Source organism: Malania oleifera, chromosome 8 (assembly GCF_029873635.1).
Source record: "Malania oleifera isolate guangnan ecotype guangnan chromosome 8, ASM2987363v1, whole genome shotgun sequence".
In the NCBI taxonomy this organism is placed as follows: domain Eukaryota; kingdom Viridiplantae; phylum Streptophyta; class Magnoliopsida; order Santalales; family Ximeniaceae; genus Malania; species Malania oleifera.
Window position 1 is genome coordinate 3,162,697 of NC_080424.1, and position 14,228 is coordinate 3,176,924.

The window sequence follows — 14,228 nt, forward strand, 5'->3', positions numbered from 1 at the left end:
AGAGCAAATATGCACATTATTCTATCCAAAGTGAAATTAAACAAATATAGCATTCATGCAATAAAATCTAAAATTGCAGTTCTTTTATGCTTAAAAATAACATAAACCAAAATCGTTGTGGCAACAAGCTTTTTCTGCTTCCTAAAACCCTCTTCCTCGGTTCCCCTTAACATCCCATCCCACAGCAGAAGTGGGTGAGGTGGGGGGTTCCTCTTTTCTTGCTTCATTATTTTTACAAATGTATTTGATCATCAGAGCTAAATTAATTCAAATTATACCAGGAATTATTTTAAAACAAATTGATTCATATTCTTCAAAAATATACATGTAAAATAATTGACAAAAACCTGCAAATAAGAACAAAATAAATAAATTCTATAATCAAGTACTTGTCAATTCTTCTTTTTTTTTTTTTTTTTTTTTTTTGTGTGTTTTCGGTTCAGCTCTCCTCCAAGATTGACTTGAAACCGCAAACTAATTTTTCATAGATTGAAAAAAAAAAACAAAACAAAACCGAGAGTCGTACCCGAACAATTGAAGAAAAATGAAAGAGGTTTGGTTTTCATCAGGTTTTTGGTTTTTGGGTAAATTCTACTACACACCTACCAACCGTCTTTGGAGCTCTTCAACAACCTTGCTTCTGGGGACTACCTCCTCCTTATTGGCCTCGATGTCCTTCAGTTTTACAATCCCTTCATTTATTTCCCGCTCTCCCACAATTATCATCCAAGGGATCCTCGACTCTTTAGCACGGTCGATGTGTTTCATCACTCTTTTATTTACCATGTATTCTGCTTTCAGTTTGGCATTCCACAGCTCGCTTACCAGCTCTGCCGCTTGGGACAGGTCATCTCCCAAAATAGCTACCAGGACTTGGGTTTCCGTGGCTCGAGTTGCCTGCCAACACCCAAAAGACCACCCAATAGCACATCAACAAGTTGGAATAGAAAACAAAATTCAAGTAGATGAATCAGAAGTAGACTAAATGTAAGAACCACAGATACTGTGTGTCAAGTTGTCAAGGCACAAGGAATCAACAAAACTAAAGCAATTCATTTCTTAATAAAATGGAGAAAAGAAGGAATCAACCTTGCCTGAATATTTAACCTTTTCAATTTTATTGCGTCATGTTCTACTGTCTTTAAGTTTATCTTCCACATGGAAAACAATACTCCATAAAATTTATAACCTCAGATAAATGAAGAACGAGGTCTAACAATAGAGAAAGAGACGCAAAGATACGTGCAAACTGGATTCTAGTTGTCATTGAGAAAAAGGAAGTCAATCAGATTCATGTATCCCTAAAAACCATACATAGAAGTTCAAGGCCTCATACAACCGCAAATGAAAGATTCTGAGGTATCTCTAGTGTATAGTTGCATGTTTTTATGGCTTCATCCTTTTCAAAGTTACAGGATGGTGGTCCTCAATAACGAAATACATAATGCAAGATCTTCCTTCCTGTTCTTTATTTCTCTTTACAGCCATCATGAACAGACAACCAGCTCATAAGGCAGCCACTTCAGTGCAGTCAAATTATCAAGGTTCACTGGCTAGGAAGGTTTGGACAGGTGAACAGTATGATGACACACATAAGGGGACACAAAATTCTAAAAGGTTTGGACATTACTCAACAAGAACATGGGAATCAATAAATGTACAACTAAATATAAATAATATAATATGATAAATCTTAGGCTTCTAACACAACCATAAATAAATTCTTAATATATGACTTCTTCCATTATAAATACCCAAGTTTATTATAATTTGTATTATATTAAATAATAATTATTAATTCTTTTATGAATATAATACAAGTTTAATTACAATAAGCCATTTATTATGCTAAAATTGTTAAGAAAAATATGTAGAGCAGTGTTTTGGGGTGTTAAGTATCAAGGTCTGATGTGCTCACTGGCATAGCTACATCACAGAAGTATCTGTGCTACGTAACTCAGCAGGGTGGTTCTAGTTTGAATATACTAGATAAGAAAAACATACAATCAAGAAGAAAATATTTTAGTGGTGCTGTTGCGGCACATAACCACAGATGCACTTCAACAACAAACTGATTTTTAACATATCTATATTAGAGACTACACTAATTTAGCACATGATCTTATCACCTGTTTCTGGTCTTTCTGAAGCTGCTCCATTATAGTAAATACTCTCTCAATTCCTAGACTAACACCAACTGCAGGAACTTGCTTCGTACCAAACATTCCGATAAGGTTGTCATAGCGCCCACCAGCCGCAATTGAACCAACCTGAGGGCATAAAAGTTGATTGTATTCTTTGAGACACAATTATCAAGACAAGTGACCAAAACACCAGTTCAAATACATATTTAATTAGAACTTGGGGATAAATTCCATTATCTACTTTATTCCTCTACACATCATCTAGCCCATGCATAGAAATCAAATGGAATATGAGGCACAAACTTGCTCTGACATTTTTACAGTATTTTCTTAAGTCAATGCCTTGCACATCTCATAACTTGGAGGGCTTACAATGATCATTCAAATGTTGTAAATTGTCTACACTCCATGACACATAAGAAGTAACCCCTTCAAAACAGCTATGTAACCTCGTAAGGCAAAATAAAATGTAAGAGAAAATCCATCAACAAAAATATACATTACCTGTGTAACCCCTTTAAAAACAGCTTCACAAATGACTCCAGTATAATAATCAAGACCTCGGGCAAGGCTCAAGTCAAAAACCACTTTGCCTATACACTTTGACTTTTCCAAAGCTTTGAATAGTATCTCCAATTCATTCAAAGCAAGAACAGACACATTATGTGTTAAAAATTTGCTGCCCTCCTGTTTAAGCTTAGATAATAGTTCTAAAGGAGATCCTCTTTCCTTCACAAAAGTACCAATTTTATCAGCTGTCTCAACACTTAAGCCCTTCTCTTCCACCTAATAATCAAAACCAATATGTTCATCAGAAGAAGACCAAATAATCACAAATAACAAAATTACACATGATACAATAATAAAACAAAATCAAGACATGAAAGGGGAAAATTTTGGAAAAGATAAAAAGAACTTAAAACATCTACTAGATAGATAGATAGGCCTGGTATATGTCAATGTAACAAACAAGCATCTGGAAATGCAACTAGTTAATATAATTAAACAATAAAAAAACAAAATGCATATCAGTAAATAATTCTACAATCCAGCTGACCATATGCGAGCATAATCAAACATGATAACTTATTATGACAAGAGTCCAGAAACACAAAAGAAGCATTAGCATCAGGACAGGCTTCCGCTCAGCAACATGTAGCATAGAAATCACCAAAGACTTTAATGCATTTCAAAAATGGCCAAAAAAGTTGAAAAAGCAAAGGATCAGTAAAAATGTTCAGTAACAAATAATCTATGGGTTAGTAAACATTCTTAACAATATGATAGCAGAAAAACCTTCAGTCCACCAAAAATTTAAGCAAATAAGGAGATTACTACAGAGCAGGGACAAAAGATTCGCCCCAAACTGACTCTCAATCACTCTGACAACAAACTATTCCAGTCCTCCATATAACCAAAATAAACACAGCAATGAATTAAGGACACCCTTGCTGAAATGATGCAGGGGCAGCATCAAGGATCTGCAGCCATGGGAAGAAAATAGAAGAAATTGAAGAGAGGAAGAGGGGTGGAAGACAGAAAGCGATACAAGGGGGAAACTCAATCTATTTTCAAACTCAAATTCAACAATTTAATTAACTTTCATACACTATTTATAAGAAATACTTTACACATCAAATCACACATATACCAATAAAACTACATTACATTACACACACACCCATACAATACACAAATATTACAAACAAGCTTCTAAAATCCCCAATACACATAATACTATATCAATTAAATTAAACACACAATAAACTACTAACTAAACCCAACAATCCTTTGATCCAATTCTTTTTAATTATTCTCCAACAAGGATCTTCCCAAGAGCTTGCTTCATATCCTACATCAAATCTACCCTTATTAGAAAAACTTTGGCCATGGATTTTGAAACATTGGAGGATCAGAAGTAAGAAGACAACTTGGACTCTTCGAAATCCTGCACTTGAGTGAGACAAGAAACCACGCTCCATCGCCAGCACCATAGACATGAATTGAGAATTAACATCAATAAACTCATCGAGGATGACAAACTCTACAATAGGAATGTTTGAAAGACCTCGTACGTCTTCAAACACATTCATTTCCTTCATTGTTGTGTCTTCAAGGTGAGTAACTCTTATTCTTTGTCCTTTTCACACCCAAAATGTCCAATCAAGGAGCACCAAGGAGTACATGGCAAATATTCATGGGTATGATATCATACCATACATTATCAAAATAGTAAACCATGAGGATAGGAACCAAACATCTTTCACAAACATGTAAAGTTATCAACCCAAGATATCTTATAAGGCGCTGGGTGAGGTTTGACAAAAGCCGTAAGCCATTCATTTTTCCAGTAAGCTGTTACCATATTGCTGGACTTATTTATATATAATGCAATTATATATCACCAAAAGCCCTTAACACAATTGCCCTCAATTCTCAATCTACTCTTGCAAAACCGCAAATTTGACTTGTAATTTCAAGAACTATCCTCAAATCACCTTTGATCTTGAGCGTGGTCCAGAAATGAAAATTTTACTTTGAAAATTCACAAAATGCAGCAAAAAAAACTAATTTTTAATGCTGGAGTGATAATTTCTAGCCTTTCATACCAAATAGTTGCACTTTCTTGCAATATATCATGTCTGCAATAAAAAAATTATGCAAAAAATATTATCTAAGGAGAAAACACCAATTTCTCGTAGCTGGAACCAATTTCTTGCGATCCTAGAAGCTGCAGGGAATTCTGGCAAGTTTTCTCAAGCACATCGCCAGTTTGTGAGGTGCGTGAGTTGCCAACAGTGAGCCTCTGGTGACGAAACTTGGAGCAAAGGGAGATCAGGGGATGGGGATTGCACTGATGGTGGTGTTGTGATGAGAAAAGAGTAGGAAATTACGGTTTCAAAGGGCTAACGACTGGGCAATCTTCTGCTGATGCATGGTACCATACAAGTGGTCTGAAGGAAATGAAAAAAAGTTGCACGTAGGCCTCTTGGTGATGTCTGTTTCTGATGGTGTGGGAGGTGTGATGAAAATCATCAAGGCAAATGGTATTCAAAAGTTTGGGGGAGCAACTAGAAATATTGAAAAAGTCTAGAAATGCCCTTTTTTTTCTTTTGAAATTTTAGAACAGAACAAAAATCAGAATCAAAAAGAGAGAGAAGAATTGAATGAAGAAGAGATAATAAAGATAGGATAATGGAGAAGAAGAAAGGAGGGAGGAGGAAGAAAGATCAGAGAAACAGAAAAGAACAGAGTTCGTTCAGATCAGGAAACAGGAAAGGCACAAGATTTGAGAAAACTAAGGGAATTATAAGGAGAGAAATAGAATAACAGGAGAAGAGGAGAAAACAAAAGTACAGAGATATAGAAACAGAAAGGCAAAATTACAGAGTAGAAAGTACAAGGCAGCAAAGAGTCAGAGAAAGAACAAAGAAGAACAAAAGGAGAAGAAGAAGAAGAGAGGACAAAGAAAAGAAGAGAAGAAACAAGGGGAAAATGGGGGAGTGGACAAACAGATATCGATATTGGGCTCTGATACCGAATGATGCAGGGGCAGCATCAAGGATCTGCAGCCATGGGGAGAAAATAGAAGAAATTGAAGAGAAGGGAGGGGAAGAGAAGAGAGGAGATACAAGGGGGAACTCCCGTTCACTTCAACTTCAAATTCAACAACCTACTTACAACATGGCTTTCACACACTAATTATAAGAAAACCTTAACACATGAAATTACACATGTACTCCTAAAACTACATAACATTACAAACACACCCTTACATTACACAAATGTTACAAACAAGGCCCCAAATACTGCTAACTAAACTAAAAGCATAATAAACTACTAACTAAACCCAACAATCCCATGACTCAATTCTTCTTAATTATTCTCCAACAAGGATCTTCCCAAGGGCTTGCTTCTTGTACTACATCTAGAAGACTTCTTGAACCATAGTTACGCAAACTGGTAGCAGGAGCAACAAAGCAGGGAGATGTAGAAGACTCTAAAATTAGAAATATCTGGGAACCATCTGCATAAAGTAATGTATAATAGTGGAAAATACATATGAAATCATTAAATGCAAACTACATATTTTCAGAAAACAATGTCTAACTCCTACACATAATTACATAAAAATAGCATTTTCACATATTAATGCCTAAGAAGTAGCAAAATTCTACTGTACATAAGAGCATCTATATTTCACCCAAAATAAAGAAGGCTTCAACATATGGCCTATCAAAAGCATTTGGAGTCTTAAAACAATTGGTGCAATATTTTAACAAGATTCAGCGTAAGTGCCAAGTTGAGGTTTTGTTATGGAGGTGTTATCTAGCAAGATGATTCCCCAAACTGCACAAAAATTCTGTTGTCATGCTCTTTATCACGACAATTGAAGTAGCAAAATCTTATTCTACTACATCTATATTTCAGCCAAAATAATAAATGCTTCAGCATATGGCCTACCAAAAGCATTTTGAGTTTTCAAACGATTGGTGCAATATTCTAACAAGATTCAGTGTAGGAAGTGCCAAGTTGAGGTTTTGGTATGGAATTTTTATCTAGTAAGTCCTCGAACTACACAAAAATTCTGGTGTGATGCTCTTCATCACAACAATTGAAAGGGCCTAAATTTAGGTGGTCTGATGCTCTTTATCACAATAATTGAGGGGCTCAATTTAGGGATTGCAAGTACACAGTAATCTAACCCAACCATTATACAACCCATTTACTGTATCCTGAATTTTTCATTTGAAAAGAAAAATACTACTGACCACACAACCATGACTGTCTTGATTGAAACTTGAAAGTAGGCTCAAGTTCTCAACTTCAAATTCCCAAGCCAAAACACTCATGATCCAAAGAAACTTCCAGATCAACTTCTACAAAGGAATTTTGAGACTCAACAACACATCACCAATCAACCTCTGAATCCAAAGGTCACGACCCTAAACACCAGCTTATACACAGTATATACAAGAACAACTGTGCAAATTCAAGCTTCTCAGTTCAAGCTCAGGCAAATTAGTCCATTGAACAATATCTTCCAAGCTCAAACACAAGTTGATGCTAATCTTCACAAACATTGAGCATTGTATGATGACTTAAGTTGCCCCCCAACCTCTGCATACTAACTACTACTAGCGCTAATTTTAACTAATGACCTGCCCACAGATTAACAGGTTGGTGAACATAATCCACCACCCTCCCAAACCATTGTTCTATAAAAGGACAGATGATGAAAAAAAACCCAGTACATTGTCATGCACCCAGGCTATTCAAGTATCCCAAATAATTATGATGTCCCTTGAAGCCCCAAAAGATGGAAAAACCCAATCCTTGAACTAGAATCCCAAACACTTATGCTCAAAAAACCATCTAATTCCTCCAACTTACACTCCACTAACCACCTCCCTAATAACCCTCTTTTTATTCCACTCCTAAATTTTGAATGTTCCAAGAATCCTCATATTGGTCAAAATAGGTTTGGAGGCAATCTTATTCCCTTTTTCTCTTTATTTCTAGACAAAGAAAGCCAATTCCACTTCCTATTTAATCTCCTCTTCGTTCTAATAGCCACCGCGCATAACCCTTCCCCAACCTAATTCCAACCCCAAAGGACTTGTCATCTGAAAAATCATAGCATCAAGAAAAGATTAAATGCACAGTGATTTTCTTCATCACCATCATCCTTAAAGACAAAGGAGATATAGTATCATTATTCTCCAACAATGGAACAGGAAATATGCTGGACTTAAAACCCCTATTATCAACATTAACCACTACATATTCTCCACTTTTCAGATGTTGAGAAATCATATTTGAACACTACGTAAGAGTCAGGAACAGGACAAGAATATGGAGGTGGTAGAGAAGATATAGAAGAGAATCGAAGCTACAGATTCCTTCAAATCATGGACGCTTCCCAATGCTTAATCCTTCCTATCACCAATACCATGTTGCTTGGATGGATGAGAACCCAAAAAACGAATTGGGGCAACCCCTAGCCATGGAAACTCTGTCTGAACTTGGAACATGAAAATCCTTCGTCTGAAGATATGTCCTGTTTGTTCATACCTTCTTTAAAAATTCAAACCCATTCTCTTTACTGCAGTTCTAACCATTTCTATTAGAAGCTCTGAATCAGAATCTGAGAATGATGGAACAACATCATTATCACCTTTGGCAGCTTGATCGACCTTGTTAGCTTTGCCCAGCCCATTGGACTTGTTCTGAAAGTCATAAGCAGTTGATTTTCATTCTGCCATATGCTTCACAATTTCAAAGATCTCCAAGAGCATCATTAAAGCCTTCAGCATAGTGCATCAAAGAACTGGCCCCTTTCTGCAAGGAAGCATCGTCTTTTGAAGAAGAAGACAACACATTTGATTCATTAAAAACATGGGCACATTTAATCTTCTCCAACCATTCTGGTTGGGTTTTCTAATTGCATAATCTATCACAAAACTTCTCCAGTTGGGGTTCTAGTAACTGCCCCCTCCTCTAAAAAGCTTATTCCAATTAATAGAAGATTGGGCCCTGGAACCATTAAAAGGCTTGTTATGATGCTGTTGGGTGTCCCTCCTTGTGGGGCCCATATCTTAAAAAAGGTTCCAATAAATTTATTAGATTGATAGCTTCCCAGTGAAAAGAAAGTTTGCAGCATGTTCTGGAACTCCCCAAAAAGGCTTCACGCGCAGCTGGGGTGACTCCTCTTCCTTCTCCATTTTTTTGCAGCAACTACCTCCACCTGCAGCAGCTCCTCAAGCCTGCAGAGCTGCCTGTTATCTTCTCCAGCAGCTGTGTCATCTTTCTCCAGTGAGCTGCCCTCCTTCGTGCAACTCTGGCTGTGGATTATTATCAGTATATTGGGATTTTCCGGTTGTGCTCTACTTTGATTGGTTTTTTGGACCTTTGTTCACAACATTTGGTGAGGTTTTTTTCATCTTGCTACATTCGTTATGCACTTTTGTGTATTTGTAAGGCTTGTGCCTTTTTTGTGCCCACTTTGTACGAATTTGGTGATAGTGGATTTGAACCGTCGTGTCCCATGGACGTACCTCAATATCAGAGGGAACCACGTTAAATTTCTTGTGTCTCATTTTATTTATTTATTTGCACTACATCATTGATTTACTTGTGTGAATCATTCATATATATTTTTCCCAATAAGTGGTATCAGCGCCGTGTTATTTGGACTCATTAGGATTGTGTAAATCATGGATGGTAATGTTGGCCATATGATTAGCTTCAACGGAAGCATTTGGATAACTTGGAAGATAAAAATGCAAAATCTTTTATTTTGCAAAGATTTGGATGGACCTATTGAGGGTGATAGCCGAAAGCCTCAAAACATGAATAATGATGAGTGGAATAGGCTTAATATAAAAGTTGTTGGTGTCATCCATCAATGGATCTATGAGAGTGTTTTCATCATGTTTCTATCGAAACCTCGGCATATGAATTATGGAAAAAATTTGAGGATCTTTATGATAGAAAGTTGGCTACAAATAAAGTTTTTCTTTTCCAAAAATTGGTGAACTTGAAATATAAAGATGGTGGTCTTATTACCGAGCATTTGAATGAGATGAAAAATATTATCAATCAACTTGCTACTATGAAAATAGTTTTTGATGATGAGTTGCAGGCCCTAATGCTTCTTAGCTCTTTGCCGGAAAGTTGGGAGACTTTGGTTGTAACAGTCAGTAATTCGGCTCTCGATGGAATTGTTAGTATGAACCAAGTAACTAGTAGCTTGTTGAATGAAGAAATTAGAAGAAAATCAGTTGGGCTCTTCTCATTCAAAGGCAGTTGTGACAAAAAACCGGGAAAGAGGTAGAAGCAAGAGTAGATCTTCTCACCATAGTGATAAATCAAAAGGTCGATCTAACTCAGTTTCAAAAAAGGATATCGAGTGTCACTATTGTCATAAGAAAGGGCATATGAAGCGGGAGTGTAAAAAATTGAAATTCAAGGAGCAAAACAAAGAGAAAATTTTTGAGAAAAAGCATAAAGACACAACTTCAGTTACATCTGATGGTGATCTTATGGTTGTTTGTGATGAAAGTTGCATTAATTTGACAAGTCAAGAGACTAATTGGGTTATTGATTCCGATGCATCATTTCATGTCACTTCTCGAGAAGATTTCTTCACTTCCTATTCCAAAGGAAGCTATGAAGTTGTTCGGATGGGAAATGAAGGTTTATTAAAAATTATTGACATGAAAAATGCTTGCTTGGAAACAAATCTTGGATGCAAGTTGGTGCTCAAAGATGTGAGACATGTACCAGACATTCGGCTAAATTTGATATCTACTGGAAAGCTTGATGATGAAGGGTCTGACAACCATTTTGGTGATAGAAAATGAAAGCTCACAAAGGGTAATTTGGTAGTGGCTAAAGGCAAGAAGACTAGTACACTTCACATGATGCAAGGAAAAATTGGTAATGGTGTTGTGAATACAATTGAGAGTCACTCTTCCACAGATTTGTGGCATAAGCGGCTTGGGCACATGAGTGAAAAAGGAATGCAACTTTTGTTCAAAAAGAAGCTTCTACCCGGAATGAAAGGTACCCCTCTTAAAGCTTGTGTTCATTGTTTGGCCGGTAAGCAACATAGAGCTCCTTTTTGTACAAAGTTTGTTACTAAAAAATCTATTATTCTAAATTTGATACATTTCGATGTATGTGGTCCTTTAAAAGTTAAGTCTCAGGGTGGTTCACTTTATTTTGTTACTTTGGGCTTACACTTTGAAAACTAAAGATCAAGTTTTAAATGTGTTTAAGCATTTTTAGGTCAACGTTGAAAGGGAGACCGGAAAGAAAGTAAAATGTGTGCGCTCGGATAATGGTAAAGAGTACATTGACCCATTTGATACATATTGTTATAGCCAAGGCATTAGACATCAAAAGACCGTCAAGAAAATCCCTCAACAAAATGGAATTGCCGAAAGGATGAACCGCACCATAGTGGAGAGAATGAGATGTATGCTCTCTCATGCGAAGTTGCCGAAATCATTTTAGGGTGAAGCAATGAGGACGGCGGTGGACTTGATTAATTTGTCTCCTTCAACTCCTCTTCTTGGCGAAGTTCCCAAAAAAATTTGGAAAGGTAAGGATATCACTTATGATCACTTAAAAGTGTTTGGTTGTCATGCATTTGTTCACATTCCGAAATATGAAAGATCCAAACTTGATGACAAGACAAGGCAATGTATTTTTCTTGGCTATGGGTGTGATGAATTTGGATATACATTGTGGGATCCAGTTGACAAGAAAGTTGTTAGAAGCTAGGATGTTGTATTTTTCTTAAGATCAAACAATTGAAGATTTTGGCACAGTTGAGCAATCACAATCTAATGGGAATGATTTTGTTGACTTAGAGTCACCGTCTTCACCTTTGGCACATGATGAAAATATGAAAGATGTTCATCCACCTCTTGAAGATGTTGGAAATGATGAAATTCCTAGTGATGTTGAAGATGAAAATGGGGGGGGAGGAACAAGTTCAAAAGCAAGCTCCATTGAGAAAGTCTTCAAGAGCCAAGACCTTCAACTAAATATCCATCAAGTGACTATATTACTCTAATGGATCAAGGGGAGCCTAAAAACTATCAAGAAGCCATGAAACATGAAAAATAAAGCTAAATGGATGGAGGGTATGTAAGAGGAAATGAAGTTCATAGTTGACAATCATACTTATGATTTGATTAAACTTTCTCATGGAAAGAAAGTTTTGAAAAACAAATGGGTGTTTAGTAGAAAAATGATGGAAAGAATCTTCGGTACAAGGCTAGGCTTATGGTAAAAGGCAATTGACTTTGATGAGATATTCTCACCGATTGTGAAGATGTCATCTATTCGGGTTATTCTTGGCATGACAACAAACTTGAATTTAGAAGTTGAGCAACTAGATGTAAAAACTGCTTTCTTACATGGTGACTTGGAAAAGGAAATTTACATGTATGGGTTGAAGCAAGCACCATGAAGATGGTACAAGAAATTTGATTCTTTCATGATTGATCAAGGTTACTCAAAAACCTCTTCGGATGATTGTATGTTTGTGAAAAAATTTCCGGATGGTACTTATATTATTCTCTTACTCTATGTGGATGATATGCACATTGTAGGACAAGACTTCTCCAAGATTGACAAGTTGAAGTTGGAGTTGAGCAAGTCTTTTGCCATAAAAGACTTGGGACGGGCAAAGCAAATTCTTGGCATGAGAATTGTTCGTGATCGTGAAAATTGGCAAATTTGGTTGTCTCAAGAAAGGTACATTGAAAAAGTGCTTGAGAGGTTCAATATGGATAAAACAAAACCCGTTGGTTGCCCACTTGCTAGTCACTTCAAGCTTAGTACAAAACAAAGTCCTACAAGTGAGAAAGACAAGGAAGAGATGAATAAAATTCCTTATGCTTCAGCCATTGGTTCTTTAATGTATGCAATGGTTTGCACAAGACTGGATTTAGCTCACGCTGTTGGAGTTGTTAGTCGGTTTCTCTCTAATCCGAGAAAGGAACATTGGTTAGCAGTAAAATGGATTCTCCGATACCTTAGAGGCACTTCAAAGGTGTGTTTGTGCTTTGGAAATGGTAAATCTATGCTCCATGGATTCACGGATGCTGACACGGCCGGTGATGTTGATTCTAGAAAATCTACTTCGGATTATTTGATGACTTTTGCAGGGGGGGCTGTGGCATGACAATCTAAACTACAAAAATGTGTTGCTCTATCTACTATGGAAGCCAAGTTTATTGCCATTACCGAAGCTTGTGAAGAATTGCTTTAGTTGAAGAGATTCTTAAAAGAGTTGGGCATGGAACAAGTAAGGTATGTTCTTTATTGGGACAGCCAAAGTGCAATTCATTTGAGCAAGAATTTTATCTTCCATTCAAAGTCCAAACATATTGATGTTAAATATCATTGGCTTTGGGATGTGTTCGACAAGAAATTGTTGCAACTTGAAAAAATTCACACCAATGATAATGGTTTGGATATGATGACAAAAGCATTGTCTAGAGACAAGCATGTGAAGTGTCGAGTTTTGGCTGGATTAGTGGCGTCGTTCCCATAAGTCGGGAGGGGAGATTTGTTGGGTGTCCCTCCTTGTGGGGCCCATATCTTGAAAAAGGTTCCAATAAATTTATTAGATCGTTGGTTTCCCAGTTAAAAGAAAATTTGCAGCATGTTCTCGAACTCCCCAAAAAGGCTGCATGCGCAGCTGGGGTGACTCCTCCTCTTCCTTCCCCATTTTTTTTGCAGCAACTTCCTCCGCCTGCAGCAGCTCCTCACGCCTGCAGAGCTGTATGTCATCTTCTCCAGCAGCTGTGTCATCTTTCTCCAGCGAGCTGCCCTCCTTTGTGTAACTCCGGCTGAGGATTATTATCAGTATATTGGGATTTTCCAGTTGTGCTTACTTTGATTGGTTTTTTGAACTTTTGTTCACAACATTTGGTGAGGTATTTTTCATCTTGCTGCATTTGTTATTCACTTTTTGTGTATTTGTAAGGCTTGTGCCTATTTTGTGCCCACTTTGTACGAATTTGGTGATAGTGGATTTGGACCGCCGTGTCCCGTGGACGTACCTCAATATTAGAGGGAACCACATTAAATTTCTTGTGTCTCATTTTATTTATTTATTTGCATTACACCATTGATTTACTTGTGTGAATTATTCATATATTTTTTTTCCCAACAGATACAACCAATCCCCACTCTCATTTTAATTCGTAGTGGGCCAAGAATATCTCTAACCCAATTGTTCTATATCCTTGATGGAATTTCCCACCAGGCTAAAGTTTCATCCTCAAATCTTGTCACTGGAAAACCTCCATGGCTAGCCATGTTGATACCAGGGAAAAACAGGAAATGCATTCCTAATATCAAGAAAACAATCAGGAACAGGAGGCTTATTCCCTGAACTCTTCTTACCATAAATACTCACATATCCATGATCATAACCAGCATTCATTGATATGCAATCCCAGGCACCTCAATTTGGAATCCTAAGCCTTTGCCAGAATACTTTCACAATTTCATGATGAAGGTTGTGATACAAAATTCAAGCTTTATCGAACAGCCAAC

At 36.9% G+C, this 14,228-nt stretch overlaps 1 protein-coding gene across 1 annotated transcript in view; it reads right to left on the minus strand.

Moving 5' to 3' along the window:
* Positions 1-243: 243 nt before the first annotated feature.
* The window catches only part of LOC131161307 (histidine--tRNA ligase, cytoplasmic), a 34,154-nt gene continuing 20,169 nt past the window's right edge, over positions 244-14,228 (minus strand). Inside the window, exons 5-7 of the mRNA XM_058116966.1 lie at positions 2,649-2,930; positions 2,130-2,270; positions 244-897 (exon numbers count right to left, since the gene is read on the minus strand). Coding sequence (XP_057972949.1) covers positions 595-897; positions 2,130-2,270; positions 2,649-2,930 — 726 coding nt within the window. The 3' untranslated portion in view covers positions 244-594. The remainder of the gene's footprint in view (positions 898-2,129; positions 2,271-2,648; positions 2,931-14,228) is intronic.